The sequence below is a fragment of the Populus nigra genome, chromosome 9 (genome assembly GCF_951802175.1).
Source record: "Populus nigra chromosome 9, ddPopNigr1.1, whole genome shotgun sequence".
In the NCBI taxonomy this organism is placed as follows: Eukaryota; Viridiplantae; Streptophyta; class Magnoliopsida; order Malpighiales; family Salicaceae; genus Populus; species Populus nigra.
In genome coordinates, this window is record NC_084860.1 from 13608237 (window position 1) to 13623069 (window position 14833).

The 14833-nt window shown below is 33.0% G+C and overlaps 3 protein-coding genes across 5 annotated transcripts; all 3 read right to left on the reverse strand.

Moving 5' to 3' along the window:
* On the reverse strand, positions 1-2183 carry LOC133703023 (cytochrome c oxidase copper chaperone 1-like). The gene is made up of 3 exons (XM_062127409.1): positions 2078-2183; positions 1029-1118; positions 1-524 (listed from the first exon to the last, which is right to left on the reverse strand). Exons 2-3 carry the CDS (start codon positions 1115-1117, stop codon positions 290-292), a joined length of 324 nt encoding a protein of 107 aa, XP_061983393.1. The 5' UTR covers position 1118; positions 2078-2183; the 3' UTR covers positions 1-289.
* Positions 2184-2546: 363 nt separating this feature from the next.
* LOC133703022 (uncharacterized) lies at positions 2547-3455 on the reverse strand. The gene has a single exon (XM_062127408.1). The coding sequence runs from the start codon at positions 3316-3318 to the stop codon at positions 2956-2958; it is 363 nt and encodes a 120-aa protein (XP_061983392.1). The 5' UTR covers positions 3319-3455; the 3' UTR covers positions 2547-2955.
* A 1727-nt stretch (positions 3456-5182) lies between these two features.
* Positions 5183-11490, reverse strand: LOC133703866 (probable hexosyltransferase MUCI70). Of its 3 annotated transcripts, XM_062128578.1 has the most exons (10): positions 10523-11490; positions 10109-10192; positions 9600-9776; positions 8904-9117; positions 8618-8727; positions 8336-8535; positions 7806-7909; positions 6682-6869; positions 6388-6587; positions 5183-5597 (listed from the first exon to the last, which is right to left on the reverse strand). In XM_062128578.1, exons 1-10 carry the CDS (start codon positions 10755-10757, stop codon positions 5403-5405), a joined length of 1707 nt encoding a protein of 568 aa, XP_061984562.1. In that variant the 5' UTR covers positions 10758-11490; the 3' UTR covers positions 5183-5402. The 3 variants fall into 3 exon arrangements, with proteins under 3 accessions (XP_061984562.1, XP_061984563.1, XP_061984564.1); XM_062128579.1 differs by lacking the exon at positions 10109-10192 and having other exon boundaries at positions 10523-11489; XM_062128580.1 differs by lacking the exons at positions 9600-9776; positions 10109-10192 and having other exon boundaries at positions 10523-11489.
* Between the last annotated feature and the right edge of the window lie 3343 nt (positions 11491-14833).

A 14833-nucleotide genomic window follows, 5' to 3' on the forward strand; every position in this document is an offset into this window, starting at 1 on the left:
TAAAGAGGAACAACTTTTCTCTTCCTGTAAAATCACAGGTACAAACACGAATCAAATAACAGACAAGGAGAAGAGACAAACACAATATCAACCCCATCCAAGTATTCTAGTCATTTCCAATTGTCATTCTGTAAGGAAAAGAAATCATCATTCAAGAAACTAGAAATGCTTGCAAAGTTGAAAAGGTCAAGAAAAGCTGTGTTTTCTAGCTTTATTCCTCACATTTGGTATGTGTAATTCTATATTCCAAAATGGTATTGATTTATGAACTAAACCGTGTCTACCAAACTCAAATGTTAAAGCCCTCAGCACGAAGGCACTGTCGATGAGCATCGATCCATTTTGCACAAGCAGCTTCACCATGCTCCACAATGCATTCATCCCTTAGTTTCTTAGTTTCAGGGCAAGCACAGCAGATCTTCTTCTTTGGCTTTGATTCTTGACCAGATGTTGTAATTAGTGACACCTGGCTTACAGCTGAGGAAGGGGAAGCATTTTGCAAAGGTAGCCCACTCATCACAAATCTGCAGAAAACACAAGTACTGTAAAGAAGGAAAGAGGGCATAGAGAAAGGAATGAAAAAAATCAATTTGAAGTAGAGCATCAGCTTCTGGGAGAGAGGGAAGGCAGAGTGAAATTGGTGTGTGTGGCGGGGGGGGAGGGGGTCGAAAATATCTGTTCAGATGGAGGGCAAATACTTCAAACATTATCAATTTTCTCTCTTTTTGCCAGTTAATGTCTTTGCTGCCTGGGTTCTTTGTTCCGTATATTGTCTGATGAATCAACTCACTAAAACAATTCAGATTTTTTGTTCATGTGCTCTATTGCATGGCTGGTCTCCAACATATGAGATTTACTCGTATCATAATTTGTTTTCCTGTATAAAAATCACTAATCATCCCTCTAATGCAGCTCGTAGCACATGTGATTCAGAATGATATCTGACTCCATCAAAGACTTTGAATCATTGCCCATACCATAAAGTTGCTTGCTAAGCCAGAAATTTAAACTCGATTAAGTATACGTACACTGCATGGTAAATCAACAAGATGAAAAGGCTATTTTTGCTCGTATTCCCATTTCCCCGCATAAAATTTGGCCACAAAACTCTCAGCATTCTATTCAGTCAAACTAATGAAACTAATTTAGAAACAGTCATGAGAAACAATGTACACAAAAGCTTAATAAAAATGAACTCATATGTCAAGTATTGGACCAAATGTCTTTTATTTCTTAATGTATCAGCACTTTAATTGACCAGTTCGTGGGAAAGAGACCGCCACTCTAAGAGATACCTCATTTCTTTATAAATCAAGGAAGCAACTTGACTCTACTAAGATTCTCAATTACACAGTTGAATAAAGCTGTATAACATGAATGTTTTGTAACGAATGGAACACAGACAGACACAGATACTAAATAGCCCAAAAGTTGAATGAAATCACTTCCCTTGCAACTGTATCTGTTCGTGAACTTTTCATTACTATATTTTCATGTTACATAGCAGTAGTCTGTGCAATTTACTACTGAATTGTCAACAAGGATATCATTCTCCAACCAGTCATGACTAGCTATCCACCACTTCCCAAATCAGTAACTTCAACTAACTTAATAAAAAGAAAGAAGATAATTCATTCGCCTCAAGTAAAAATCCAACCTTTTTCTCTTAAAATCCCTGCTTGATTATCCATTTAATTGCAGTGAATGATCCTGTCTGTTATGTTCTCAATTTCCTGACTTTGTAGAAAAATATAATATCTTCTTTGAAACTGAACCTACATGCTGGAATTTTAACAAAAAAAACCCCCCAGGAAACAAAAACCAATTTATGGCACTACAAATTTGCTATCTCGACTCAAAATCAACTACAAGAGAAACCCATTTGAGCTTTCCCTTTTACACAAAGTAATTAGAATTAAAGAAAAAAAAGAAAAATAAACAACAATTATGAAAAGTAAAAAAAAAATGCCCAAATAACGGGAAAAAAAAACAAAAAAAAGAAAACATCAAACCTCAAGAGACCATGACAGATGAACATACGGAAACACAGAGAGAACTAAAGAGAAAAATAAGTTACCGTTAGAATTACTGCAGACAGAAGTGAAAGATTAAGATGCTGGGGGCTTTGTAGGGTTGATGTTGTCGCGGAAAGCTAGAAAGTAGAAATTTCAAAGAGAAATAATGAGTGAACGGGTCCTTCACTAAACTAGATGCTGTGGGGGTCGTGGGCCAGGCCTTCGTGGCCCAATAACAGCCATGACTTTCTTTTCAAGTGAGAACAAAAATAATTTCATGTTGTTTTTCCATAGTAATTAAATTTAAAATTTGTTTTATTTTTATTTAAAAAAATAAAATGATAAATCGATTTTGTTTAGAAAAAAACAATAATAATTTTTATTTTTTTAAGTGTGTGATTACATTAGTGGTTATTTTTAAAGTATTTTTTATTTAAAAATATATTAAAATATTTTTTTATTTTTTAAAAATTATTTTTAATATAGTTTGATTTAAAAATATAAAAAAGTTAATTAAAAATACAAATAAAATAAAATAAAAAATTATTAAAAAGTTTTATTGACAGCAAAAACAAATTGAATAAGATTGATTTACAAATTACATTGAAGGTGGACAAGAAGCCAATATTGGAGCGCGCAAGTAACTTCTCGAGTTGAAGATTCTCAGTTGAAAACAACAGACAACCCCCAGATCCCATCTCCAACTTTTCTTGGAAACCAATCAAGAATTAAGAAAACAGTAATCAAGAATCTGATGCGTGCCTTGCCTCCATTTCTCTAAAGTTCCAGATTCAACCTGTAGCCAAGAAAAATGAAACCCCACTTGGTAGAACCCAGAAATGTAGCCAATACCAGCTCAAGTTTATTCAATGATGGACTATCTGACTGTTGTAGCTTCTTAATCATACTTCTCTCTCCATGAATAAACAAGAAAGAAAACCTATGAAAGAGCCAGAGCAATATCACCAGCAACTAGTCTAGGCAAATCATGAGCCAGATCTTCAAGCTTCTGCTCGAAGTAAACTCTCCAAAAGGCCACTGAAACATGAAACGAGGTACAACCTTTAGCAAAGAAAATTTGGAACTCTCTGTCCTTGACAAATGCTACCATAAACAAGAGGAACCCGATAGCTAATAAAAGCAACCCAGAAAAGGATTCGGAGGTTTGGATCAAGAGTTGGTCATGTGACGTCGAACCTTTAAGCTTTGTTGCTACTTCAATGCCATGACCAAACACAGTGACCTCATTTGTGAAAAACATCATTAAAGCTCCACAAGTTAGAGCTATCACAGAATGAAGCATGCATACTAGAAAGAACCCAGACGATCCCTTTTAATCAAGCACGAAAGAGCCCTCAAACCTATTATTTTAAATGTGTGATCTCGAAGAAAGAAAATTGAATCAATGATCAAGATTCAAAGCCCAGGATTTTAGTGCAAGCCAAGACACCAAAACCAAGATAAACCCATTAATCAAGATAATATTTATGGTTGTTTGTTTCATGTAAAGTTCAGTTTTTTCAAAATCAATTTTCCAAACTTTCTTCTCTATATTTTTCGTAAGAAAAGTTTTTTAATAAAAAATATTGGTAGTTTTTTATATTTTAGATGGAAAATATTTTTCAGAAGTTTGAAAAAATAAAAATTATTTTATTATTTATTGATTATATTAAATTTTATCTTTAATATTTTGAATGCTATATATTTTTTAATTATTATTATTTTCAATTTCATTTCTAAAAATATGAGATAATTTGATTTTTAAATCAATATTGATTTTATTGTTATTTGTTTTTTTTTAATTGAAATTTTTTTATCTATCAGATTTGATTTTTATTTTTTTAATTATATTTATTTTATTTAAAATAATGTATGAAATTATAATTTTTTTAATTTCATTATCTTTCAATTTTTTTATTTGTTAGATATGGTCTCCATTATTTTAATTATTATTTATTTTATTTGAAATAATTTATTAAATTAATTTTTTTTTAATTTCATCATTTTCTAACTTTTTTAACTTATTATATTTGATTCTCATTCTTTTAATAAACTAAAAAAAATATTAAAAAACCAAATATTAGACAACTCATTTTACATGACAATACAAAATATTATAAAATAATTTATTCTTTTAAAAATTTATTTTTTTAATATGAAATACTTTCCATCAAACAAGTCGAACTAAATCCCCCCATAAATAATAACAAGAAAACAAATCTTGACACACGAGGCTCGCAGCTCAGTGGTCTTGGCAGGCTTTGCCCTGCCTGTGCGTCCTGGGTTCGAATATTCGCGTGTACCCGCACTTGAGGGTCTAGCTGCTGTGGTCAATTCGTGTGACTTGTTCCGCCTCCGTCCCGGGTTCGACCTTCTATGTGTACGCCTGTCACCCCCGCGGTGTCTTACATGCTCCTGGGCTTGCAGGATATCCAGCGGGCCGTGGGGAATAGTCGTGGTGCGCGTAAGCTGGCCCGAACACCCCACGTAAATAAAAAAAAAAAAACAAATCTTGGATGAATATGTATCAAACAAGAAAAACAGATGTAACCCCCTATCTTAATCTTCAATATATTAAAATAATATTTTTTATTTTTAAAAAATTATTTTTAATATCAAAACAATATAAAACATATAAAAAATTAATTTAAAATAAAAAAATAAATCAATTTTTTTAAAAAAATATTTTAAAACGCATTACATCTTCTAATTTGCTTTGGCATGAAAGAAAAGCTCCGGAACAGATACTTGCTGATATGGCTTCCGAGACACGTGCCAAAGAGTGGTGTGTAAAAACAAGCTATGGCATAGGAAGGTACCCTCACTTTTGAAAAAAAGTATCCGTAGGGTTGAAGGTTGAAGTAAAATCTATCCTTCTTCTATTCACAGTTCCTGTAATACCTTCATGTGAGAATCTGATGGAGAAATATGAGATTCAACATCTATGAGACAAACAACAAGTGCTTCTTAACATCTTAGCGAAGAAGAGCAAGCCAAGGGGCACAGAATTATCGCCCCTACTCAAGGTGGCACTGCATTCGTGGAGGTGTAGAGGAGAAAAAGGAAATCTTCCGTTGCTTTTAATGGACAAAGCACAAAGCCTTGCATCTAATATGAAGGAGAATTCGAAGGCAGAGGTTTCTCAGGATACACAAGTGATGGATTCGTGAGCCAGGAAATGAAAATCTAGATGACATTAAATGATTGCAGCTTCCGAGGAGCTTATTTGATACCAAGTATTTACAGCAATGAAAGAATATGAGACATCAACAATTTCCAAACAAAATTTGAGTTGCTTCGTTCTGGGGCCATTCTAAATATTTCTAACCAAATCCATCATCCATCCCTTGCTGTATGATGGGGGAAAACCTAAGTATACCTCTCCTACTAAAAGGCTTGTTTCTCCCTAATACCTGCAGCGGCCTTGCGGTGTTGCCTTGAACCAGATCTCCTATCTCTTCCACGCCTAGAATTTTTACCTGAGCTCCTCCTGGATGAACTATCACGATGCAAAGGTGGGGGATGTCGAATAGCAGGAGCAACCGGGGGTGGCATTTGGTCCAATAGATCTTTGTGGTAAGCCTGCAAATCAAAAGAACAATGAAGTGCTGAGCATAAAAATAACCTTAAAACAGTCGCATTTTCTTATAAGAAACTAAAAGGTAAGATTTAGCATAGTAAGGCATAACTTAATTTTTAAATCGAAGTTCATTATCCATGTTAAAAGATTTTTTTTCTTTGATAGGCGTCCTGCACATCAAGATTTAATGAGATAGTTCCTGCTTTTAGCATCATTTGGCCAGAGCACCATTCTCCTTCACTAACTGCACTCCCAGGATGGATTTTAGCCTCAAATGCTACTTGTATGGAGAACATGATTAAATGAATCGAGTATTGCATTAAATGCCCAAAAACACTTGGATCAGAAAATAGAAAAAGGATCAAAGGCACCCATAGAGGTAAGTTTCTTGCACTGCAAAACAGTAGCTAGACAGCTTAGTCCAATACACTGTTGTCAGAGGATCCATTTAGTTGTAAGAAAATCACAGCACAATGATGCACCCAGCCCCTAGCTGTTTGGGCAACAGGGAAGCAAAAATAAGGGAATGACATTCATCTATCTTCAGAAAAAATAAACAAGACAAACAGGCAACATAGAGCAGACCAATAACAGATTCTCATACACCGGAAAAAAAAACATAAATTAATATAATAATACAATTAAAAAGCATTCAATTTTTTGAAAAAAATTATAGGAAAAGTTCACCTACACAGTTCATTTAGAGCAGACCAGTAGATAACAAATAGTTTAGTTTTAGATGCACTCGTTTCATCTCCTCTAACAATAGAAAGACAAAACATAAACATGTACCTGAATCACAAAATTACGCCTCTCACAATCCAGAAACATATTGATGCTCCAATCAACTTTAGCCATCATTTTATCCCTCACTGTGGAAAAGCTTAACTGATCCCTGGCAGTAAACCGATCAACTTCATTGAACCACAGGCAGGTAAACAGATTTGTGATGGGAATATGTTCCCTTATGATAACACAACCTTCAGGAACATCTGCAAAAGGTCAGTAGTTGAACAGAAAACATTAGAAATACAAATCTTCAAGAACATGAAGCACATGCATACACACACGGGATTATACACATACCACTGGTTATTGGAAGCTTAGCCTTGGAATATGGCGATAAACCCTCCTTTTTATAAAATTCAATCTGGTAATCAATGGAAGAATTGCCATACTTTCCTGCAGCTTTGTTAGCTTCAGCCTCTTCAAACACATCAAATCGACGATAGTGTCTTGAGATTGCAAAACTGGCATTTTGCTGCCACAAGAATCTGTACCAAAGGATAGCTCAGGTATAATTAAAACATATATAGATTATGCAATTATACCAAAATCAAATCTACCTATTTTCCTGCTTCTAGAGGCCAGAACTGCAATATACATGAAGATGTATGCGATAAATGCTTACACCAAAATAAACTGCCTTAACATGTCTCAATGAAAAAAAAAGGAACACATTGCCAAAACATGAACCACTGTAAACCAACAGAAAGAAAACATTTCCTTGTGATTTGATCTATTCGATGAGATAAAAACACAGTAAGTATACTGTTATTGTTCATCTATATTTCAATCAAAGCATGTAAAAAGAAACTGTTTTGGCTGCTTGGAATCAGGTTGAATCCACAGTGAGATTTATCAGTAGGACTACCTTTCAATAGATTTGCCAGCTCAACAAAAATCAAATCTACTAGTAAATTACATGGATTTAAAAACAGCTTACAGTATTTATGGACAAGCTGGAGTTTGAAAAATGAGGATCTTTGTTAACATCATAAAATAGGCTCTTCTTTTATTTGTATACCTTACATGGTAAAGCACAAAACAAAGTCTTTTCTTCACCTGAGTTCAATTGTTAGCATTGCCAAATCAGATGATAAAAAAAAAAATACCCATTTGTAATTATATTTGTCATACATTTTGCAGAATTAGAGAGAAACACATAAGTTGCCTCATGATGAGACAATGAAACTTGTGGTGGTTCAAAACTTTTCCAGTGATGCACATGTTGGAACCAGAACTTTGTACCATGACCCAGGTAACAGGAAGAAAAAAAAAGAGTTTCCATACATCTCAATTCAAAGATACCAGAAAAATTATATATATATATATATATATATATATAAAGCACTGAATTCACAAGCCATTTACATATCTGAATGACTTCCCTTCAGTGACCACTTAATTTATGCATAAGCAATATATACCTCTCAAGAACTTGATATGGATCCACGACAAGCTGGAGCTTTCCATCTATCCATATGGAATACCTAACATTAGGCAAGAGCCTATGCAATAAAAGTTTTGGAACCTGTCCATAGATGTAACACAATAATGGAATCCATCATTAATTGCAGAAAATATTTTATGTTTTCAGCAAATCGAAAATAAAATGACTTGAAGGACAAGGTACTATAGAATATCAAAGCACCCAACAAAAAAGAAAAAGAAAGAAAATGGAAAATCTATAAAATTAATTTATTAACAGAAATTTATTCAAGAACCCAGCCATTAGGATTGGCACCAAAATTGAAATTTCTTGCACTCGCCAAGAGAAAAGCAGAAATTTGTTAAAAATTGATAGCTTCATAAATGAGTTAACAAGAAGCAGCAGAACAAGAGGAAGAAAAAAATTAAGGAGAGAGTGTGATGCAATCCAGCCGAGGTTTGAAGCCCAAGTAAATGAAAGACAAATTTGAAAGAAGGGGGCAAAACATCCAAACAAATGCAAACAAACCTTTCCATTACGTCTTGCATCAGTGTAAGGAATGTTACGGACAACAATAATCCTCCACAGTCCAATCCTCATATTGCTATCTAGGGCGCTAGAATTCTTCAAATACATTTCTGTCTCTTTATCAATAAACATATAGAAAGGAACATTTTTCCTAGCTGCTTCACTAATGTTCTGTGGCTGTTGTATTATGTCATAGTTCCCTGGGAAAGTGCAATGATGAGGAAAGTAGAAAATATGCATAAAACAAGAAACCTTTGCAGAGTGTCTAGTGCACAACAGTACCAAATATGGCTGACGCAACAATGACCTCATGGGAATCTTCCAGTTTCATCAGGTCAGCTTCATCAATATCAAAACCAGTCTGGAAACCAGGTCTATATCCTTTAACAAATCTGATAGCAGAAAACAGCCAGCAGAAAAATTAGATATGTTGATATGAAATAAATGATTCATATTTGTTACAAGACATCATAGAATATAGGAGGACAAAGATCATGAGATTCATTCAAGACAATGTCTTCAATGCTTATGATTTTACAGAAAGATGGTAAGTGAGAAGGACTCCTACCCACAGTGAACTGTCATTGATTCACGTATATCAAAAGAATCATTCCTCTGCTTTAGAGAAGGATATCCACCAAAGTCCGAACCTCCATGTGATTCAGTTTTTACTGGGTTTTCATCAACAACATATGTCAAGTTGTGCAGTACTGGTGATGCGGATGAGGAGCATGGCATGCTAGCTCTAGCTTGCTCAGCAGAAATGTAACATACTGGACACGCTGCATAACAAACAAGCAACAACAAAATAAATACCACAGCAACAGGAAATATATTAGATGTGAGCATTTTTCGATTCAACTAAAAGTACAGATTTCTGTATAATTTATAAGAGATATTAAGGGTTATTTTACATCAATTTGAAATTGAACATACTAGTATGTCCTCTGCAGTGAACAGCAAACAATAATGAGCAAGGTAACAACATTAACTGCAAAAACATGCCATTTTTTCCTGTTACAGAATGTGATGGGCACATTCTTAGTGCAAGAAAAATTATATACCAGAATTTAGCACATTCAGGATCAAAGTCATTTTTTACTTCCAAATGCGTGCACAGATCAGAAGCAATTCAAATTTATGGTCCATTTCAATATATCAATGACAGGATGATGGTAAAAACAAGAAAATAAAGAACACTTCAACTAAAATAACTCAAAACCAGAAAATAAGGAACACTTCAACCAAAAAACTCAAAACTTACGGCGTGGTCCAATCCGTCGTCCACCAGAAGGAGGGGGAGGAGGGAGAGAAAACTTGTCGCATGGATGGCCCAATGTACTATTAACTCTATAATGGCAAACAGTGGAACGATGGCTTACTATAGCGATGTTGTCAAAATGTATACTACCCGTTGGTCTAACAGTTGGACTTGTGGTTTCTGGTGCACACAAAACATCAGTTATTGCCTCAACCAAATCTAAAAACAAATAGCAGTAAAAATCCCAAGTGTTTCAGGACTTTGACTTCATTGCTCAAATGCAGAAAATAACTAAATAACAGAATCTTTCAATCTGATCAATGTTTATAATCAATTGATTATCTCTTATTTTTACGTCAAGACGATGACTTTGTCTTTGTATGCTTTCCTCTCAAGATTGAAAATAGAGACAAAAAAAAACAAGAAGAAGAAGAGATATTATTTGGCTGTCAGCTTTCCTATAAATGGTTTAGCATAGAATGAGAACTAATAGCAACAAGGTCATTAGTCGCTTAAGGTTGCACCTATATGGGAACAGAATTCGTGCAGTACCTCCTCTTTATTTCTTGTTTCTTTCTTTTTTTTCCCTTTCTTTTCTGCGTGGCACAGCTGCTCTCAAGCCATGAACAATGAATAAACATTCCAATTCAAACAACAGGAAGAATAAAAAGATGCTTATAAAGTTAAACATTCCAATTGAGAACTATTACAATTTATCTTTTCTAGTGAGTACAGTATAGGCAACTGGAACTAATATATAAGTGCCTAATTACTCCGTCATTCCCTAGTAATTATAAATATTTCATCCTCTTGTGATTAACTTAATAGAATCAGTACCAAAACATACGTACAGCTTGAACAAACAATTACCTAAATCACTAAAACATTTTACTATATAGGAAAAAGATACATGTTTGGAACCATACCTTTGGTGACTGTAAAGGAACCCCAGATGAAAACTAGGAGAGCAAGTGAAACCAAGAGCAACATTGCAAATCTTCTACGTCCCAAACACCGGGTAATACCCAGGAGAACCCGTTCCTTCTCCCTTGAACTAACTGGCAGCATTTTCGAAGATGGTTTTCGTGCATTATTTGATGATTTTCCATCACACAGCAACGATCCATAGCTCCCCCTTTGACCTAATGACCCTCCATTCATTGTACCTCTAGACCCACAATAATCCCACTTTTCATGTCTCCTTTTCTCCTACAAAACTCATTCTCTCTCAGTAACCAAAACCGACTACTCCTGATTTGTAATACCCAAAACTCCACTTCTCCTCTCTTTCCTCTTATCTTTTATGCAAAGACAAATCAAAAACCCCACACACGCACACAAAGAAAAAGAAAAAAACTCTTTGTTTCCTCAAAATCAGGGTCTAAAACTTAACCCACCAAGCTACAGCTAAAAACAAAACCCAGTTTAAAAATTTTAAAGAAAATATCAAATACCCTGAAATCGCAAATGCAATGATAACCTATTAATTGACCTTTTTTTCTAGGGATAAAAGGGAATTCTATTCTTCCAATCAATGGAATTGCATGAGAAATTGATTCACAATAGTATTCTGATACCAAACTAAAGAAAACAAAACCTCAACCTTAACCTTAACAAAAAGGGCAACCTACATTAGCCAACAAATAACGACAACAACAATAGAAACAAAAAAAAAAGAAAAAGAAAAAGGAGAGACTTTAAACACCCCGAGAAGAGAGTTTTAGAGATGGGTTTGCCTCCGAAAATTAGATTTGAAACTCAAATTAAATTCCTTTTGAGCTTATCTTAATTGGGTTTTTGTTGTTGATCTTTCCGTTTTTACAGTTGTGTCTGTGCGCGCATCTTCTTCTTGTTTAGTCGCGGCTGGAGATGTGTTTTAGATCGATGATAATTTTAAAAATTATTTGTTTGTTTTTCTTTGTTTAAATCTGATTTTCATATTAGATTATTGTAAAATTTTGGTTTAAAAAAATTATAATTTATAATTTTAAAAAAATTTATTTGTATTAAACTGTATTTATAAAAACTACCATACTAAAAAATACTTAGTTGATTTGATACTGTTCCTTTACATAAGTTATTCATGGAAGAGTCAATATTAACAAAATCTCCTACAATATTACATTCCCTACAATTATAATTATAATATTACACAATTATATAATACAGTAAATTATATTATACATTAAATTAAATAAATATTGTTAGTGTTGATATTATTATTGTTGTTGTTACTTATTAATTATTAGAAGTGAAAACTCTTAAAAATTAAAAACATGATCATAAAAGATATCTAAAATATTTAAATTTTATTCATTCATGTCTCTACCGATCATAAATCATTACAACATTTAATATAGAAAAACTAAAAAAATCCTATTAATATTGGATAGTAAAATAAAAATAAAAAAGATATTCCCTTCAAATAAAAAAATTATAAAAGCCTAATAATACTAAATAGAAAAATAAAAATAGAAGAAAATAAAATTAACTAAGAAAAATATTTATTTTTCTAAAAACAAACTCATGCATCAGCCTCTCAAAATTAAGGAACTCGTCCTCAAGTGCAAACCTCGATCAACAACAACCATCCATAAATATCCTTTGTGTGTGGGTCATCCATCAAGATCCCTAACACCTTTATGCAAGGCGCTCCATCACGGATTCCCAACACAATATTTTTGTTCAGGTCATCTCATCGTAAATCCTACCACTAAGTTTTTCAATAACAATAACTAATGCAAATAAAAGTAACACATTTGTCTCTACATGGATGGCTGAAAGTTCTTCATCCCTGCATGATAAAGCCTCAACGATTGCTTCCGTTATGGATGATGGTTCGTCTCTGCATGGATGAGATACTTCTTTGTTTTTTTGCTTGGATGGTTGGTAGTTGCGATGCTCTTGCTGCATGGAAGAGATTGACTTGTAGTTATAATTTGTTGTGGCCGTTTCCTGGATTTTTATTTTCTTTGGTTGCGGTTTGTTTGTTTTCAGGTGTTTTTTTAGATGGTTACAAGGGGCTTGTCCCTTCGTTTGATCTATCTGTATATATTTTCTTTGTATTCGCTGTTTTTCAGCATTGTTACTTTTGATCTATAATATATTCTTACATTTGATCAAAAAAAAAGTAACACATTTGTTCATAGACATCTTTTTCATGAAGAGGAACCCCTCATCTTCTCTTCCATAGGTACGCTTTGTTCTATAACTTTTTTCAATCATAATTATTCAACAACATACAACAACTAACCACCAATAATTATTGATCTATAATACATGTCATCTATGACCTCCAACCAAAACCATCAAAGAATTGTTAGGCTCTGATATCAACTAATGTATATGAAAACGAAGGATAACGAGATTTGTTACAAGTTAAAACCCTCAAAGATCAAGAACACCATGATTATAGAAAGACATTTAAAATATTTAATTTTTATTAATCTAATTCTCCCTTGCCAAAAGCTATCACAATCCTTTATATAGAAAAACTATAAAAAAACTCTATTATAACTTAATAGGAAAATAGAAATAGAAAAGTTATTCACTTCAAATATGAAAACTATAAAAGTCTAATAATAATAAATAAGAAAGTAAAAAAATAAAAAAATAAAATTAACTACAAAAAATATTTTTTAAAAAAACTCTTACATCATCTTCTACTACCATCGAACAGGCGTATGCTATTATCCATGTCTTTCTAACCACTAACCTCTCATATTTGATTTAGTCTCTATCACCTTTACCTAAGAAGACAATCTCACTTGCTGTCGATCAACCTTTAGAATCCACTTCATCGAGTACCACACCATCATCAACAACTAGCCACACTGAACAAAAACACCACCACTAGGCCAAACCAACCTCACTCCTCAAGTTAACTTTGGCCTAGTAGACCCACCAGGTTTTCCAACACTCTAACCTATTTATTTTTTATTGGTTTAATAAATTCATAGCTCTAAGTAACACTATCAACTTAGACCTCTTTCACTTGAAATCAACCACAAATTTCAACCTTAAACCATAAAAATCAACCAATAAAACAACCCATAATCTTATCAATCAACACACACTAAAACTCAACCTTCAAAGCATATTGTTTCTATGGTTTTTTTTACAGGTTTAGTATCAGTGAGTGAAGCCCATACCCTACCACTCCACAACTCGCTTATATATGTTACCATGTGGAGTACACACGCCACTACTATCCGGTTCAGTTCTAGCAGTTTCAAGACAAATTTAGCAACTTCTAAATGTCAATTTTAAACCTCAAACACATTGATTTATTTTGTTTTAAATAATTTGCAATGTGTTGTTAATGTTTTTATAAGTGAATGTTATATTTTGCCGTTGTGCAACTTATGTTGAATAATGATGTTTAATGATTCTTTTCTTATCTGATTGTTTAGATATATATCAATTGTTGTTTACCAAAGAACCAATCCAAAGGCAATAATATTCTTAAAAGGATATTGTCCACTATATGTTACTACAAGATGAGTCTTTGTTATTTTATGTAAAAAATAATATTTTTTTTGTTTTTTTACCAAATAACCCACTCATGGATGATAAGATCCTTACAAGGGTCATGTCCTCTAGAAGTTGAATCTTTATTGTTGGTTTTTTTAATATATATATATATATATATATATATATATATATATATATATATTCATTTTACAGTGTATGCTTGTAAATATTACTTGGTTATTGTTTTTTTTTTAATTTGTGAATATTTAGGTCTTGTGATATACTTCTCCCTGTTGTTATAAATGAACTAATAAGGTTGGGTTAATGTGACCCTATAAAAGCACATTGAGTGAGAGTAGCGATCTTTGGGCCCATCTCAGGAATAATTAAAAAAGATAGGTCAAAGCTCAATTAATCATTATCATCTTATCGGGTTCAATGCCTATATTCTAGAAGTGAGAATTGAGTCTTGTTGCTAGACTTAGTCCAAAGTCATTTGTCTTAGGTCTTAATAGGCATTTACCTTCAAATGAAAAACACGTATATATGTTTAGGAAAACTTTTAGCATGTACACATAATGGGTACCTTTTATTATATATATATATATATATATATATATATATATATATATATATAAACAATTTACCTTAGGTAAGATATATAGGGTGATTGTTATCTTTTTTATATATAACCAATCTCTTACCTCGAACCTCAAAAGTCTAGAAAATGTTCCTAGTTACCATAAAACTAAATAATGAATTTT

Coding starts and splice junctions, on each gene's coding strand:
- LOC133703023 (XM_062127409.1), bottom strand. CDS start 1,117: ATGCTGAGAGTTTTGTGGCCAAATTTTATGCGGGGAAATGGGAATACG. Junction 525..1,028: donor TTGTTGATTTACCATGCAGT/GTACGTATACTT, acceptor TGTTTTCTGCAG/ATTTGTGATGAGTGGGCTAC.
- LOC133703022 (XM_062127408.1), bottom strand. CDS start 3,318: ATGCTTCATTCTGTGATAGCTCTAACTTGTGGAGCTTTAATGATGTTT.
- LOC133703866 (XM_062128578.1), bottom strand. CDS start 10,757: ATGAATGGAGGGTCATTAGGTCAAAGGGGGAGCTATGGATCGTTGCTG. Junction 9,777..10,108: donor CCATATAGGTGCAACCTTAA/GCGACTAATGAC, acceptor TGTGTGCACCAG/AAACCACAAGTCCAACTGTT. Junction 8,536..8,617: donor TGTTGCGTCAGCCATATTTG/GTACTGTTGTGC, acceptor GCACTTTCCCAG/GGAACTATGACATAATACAA.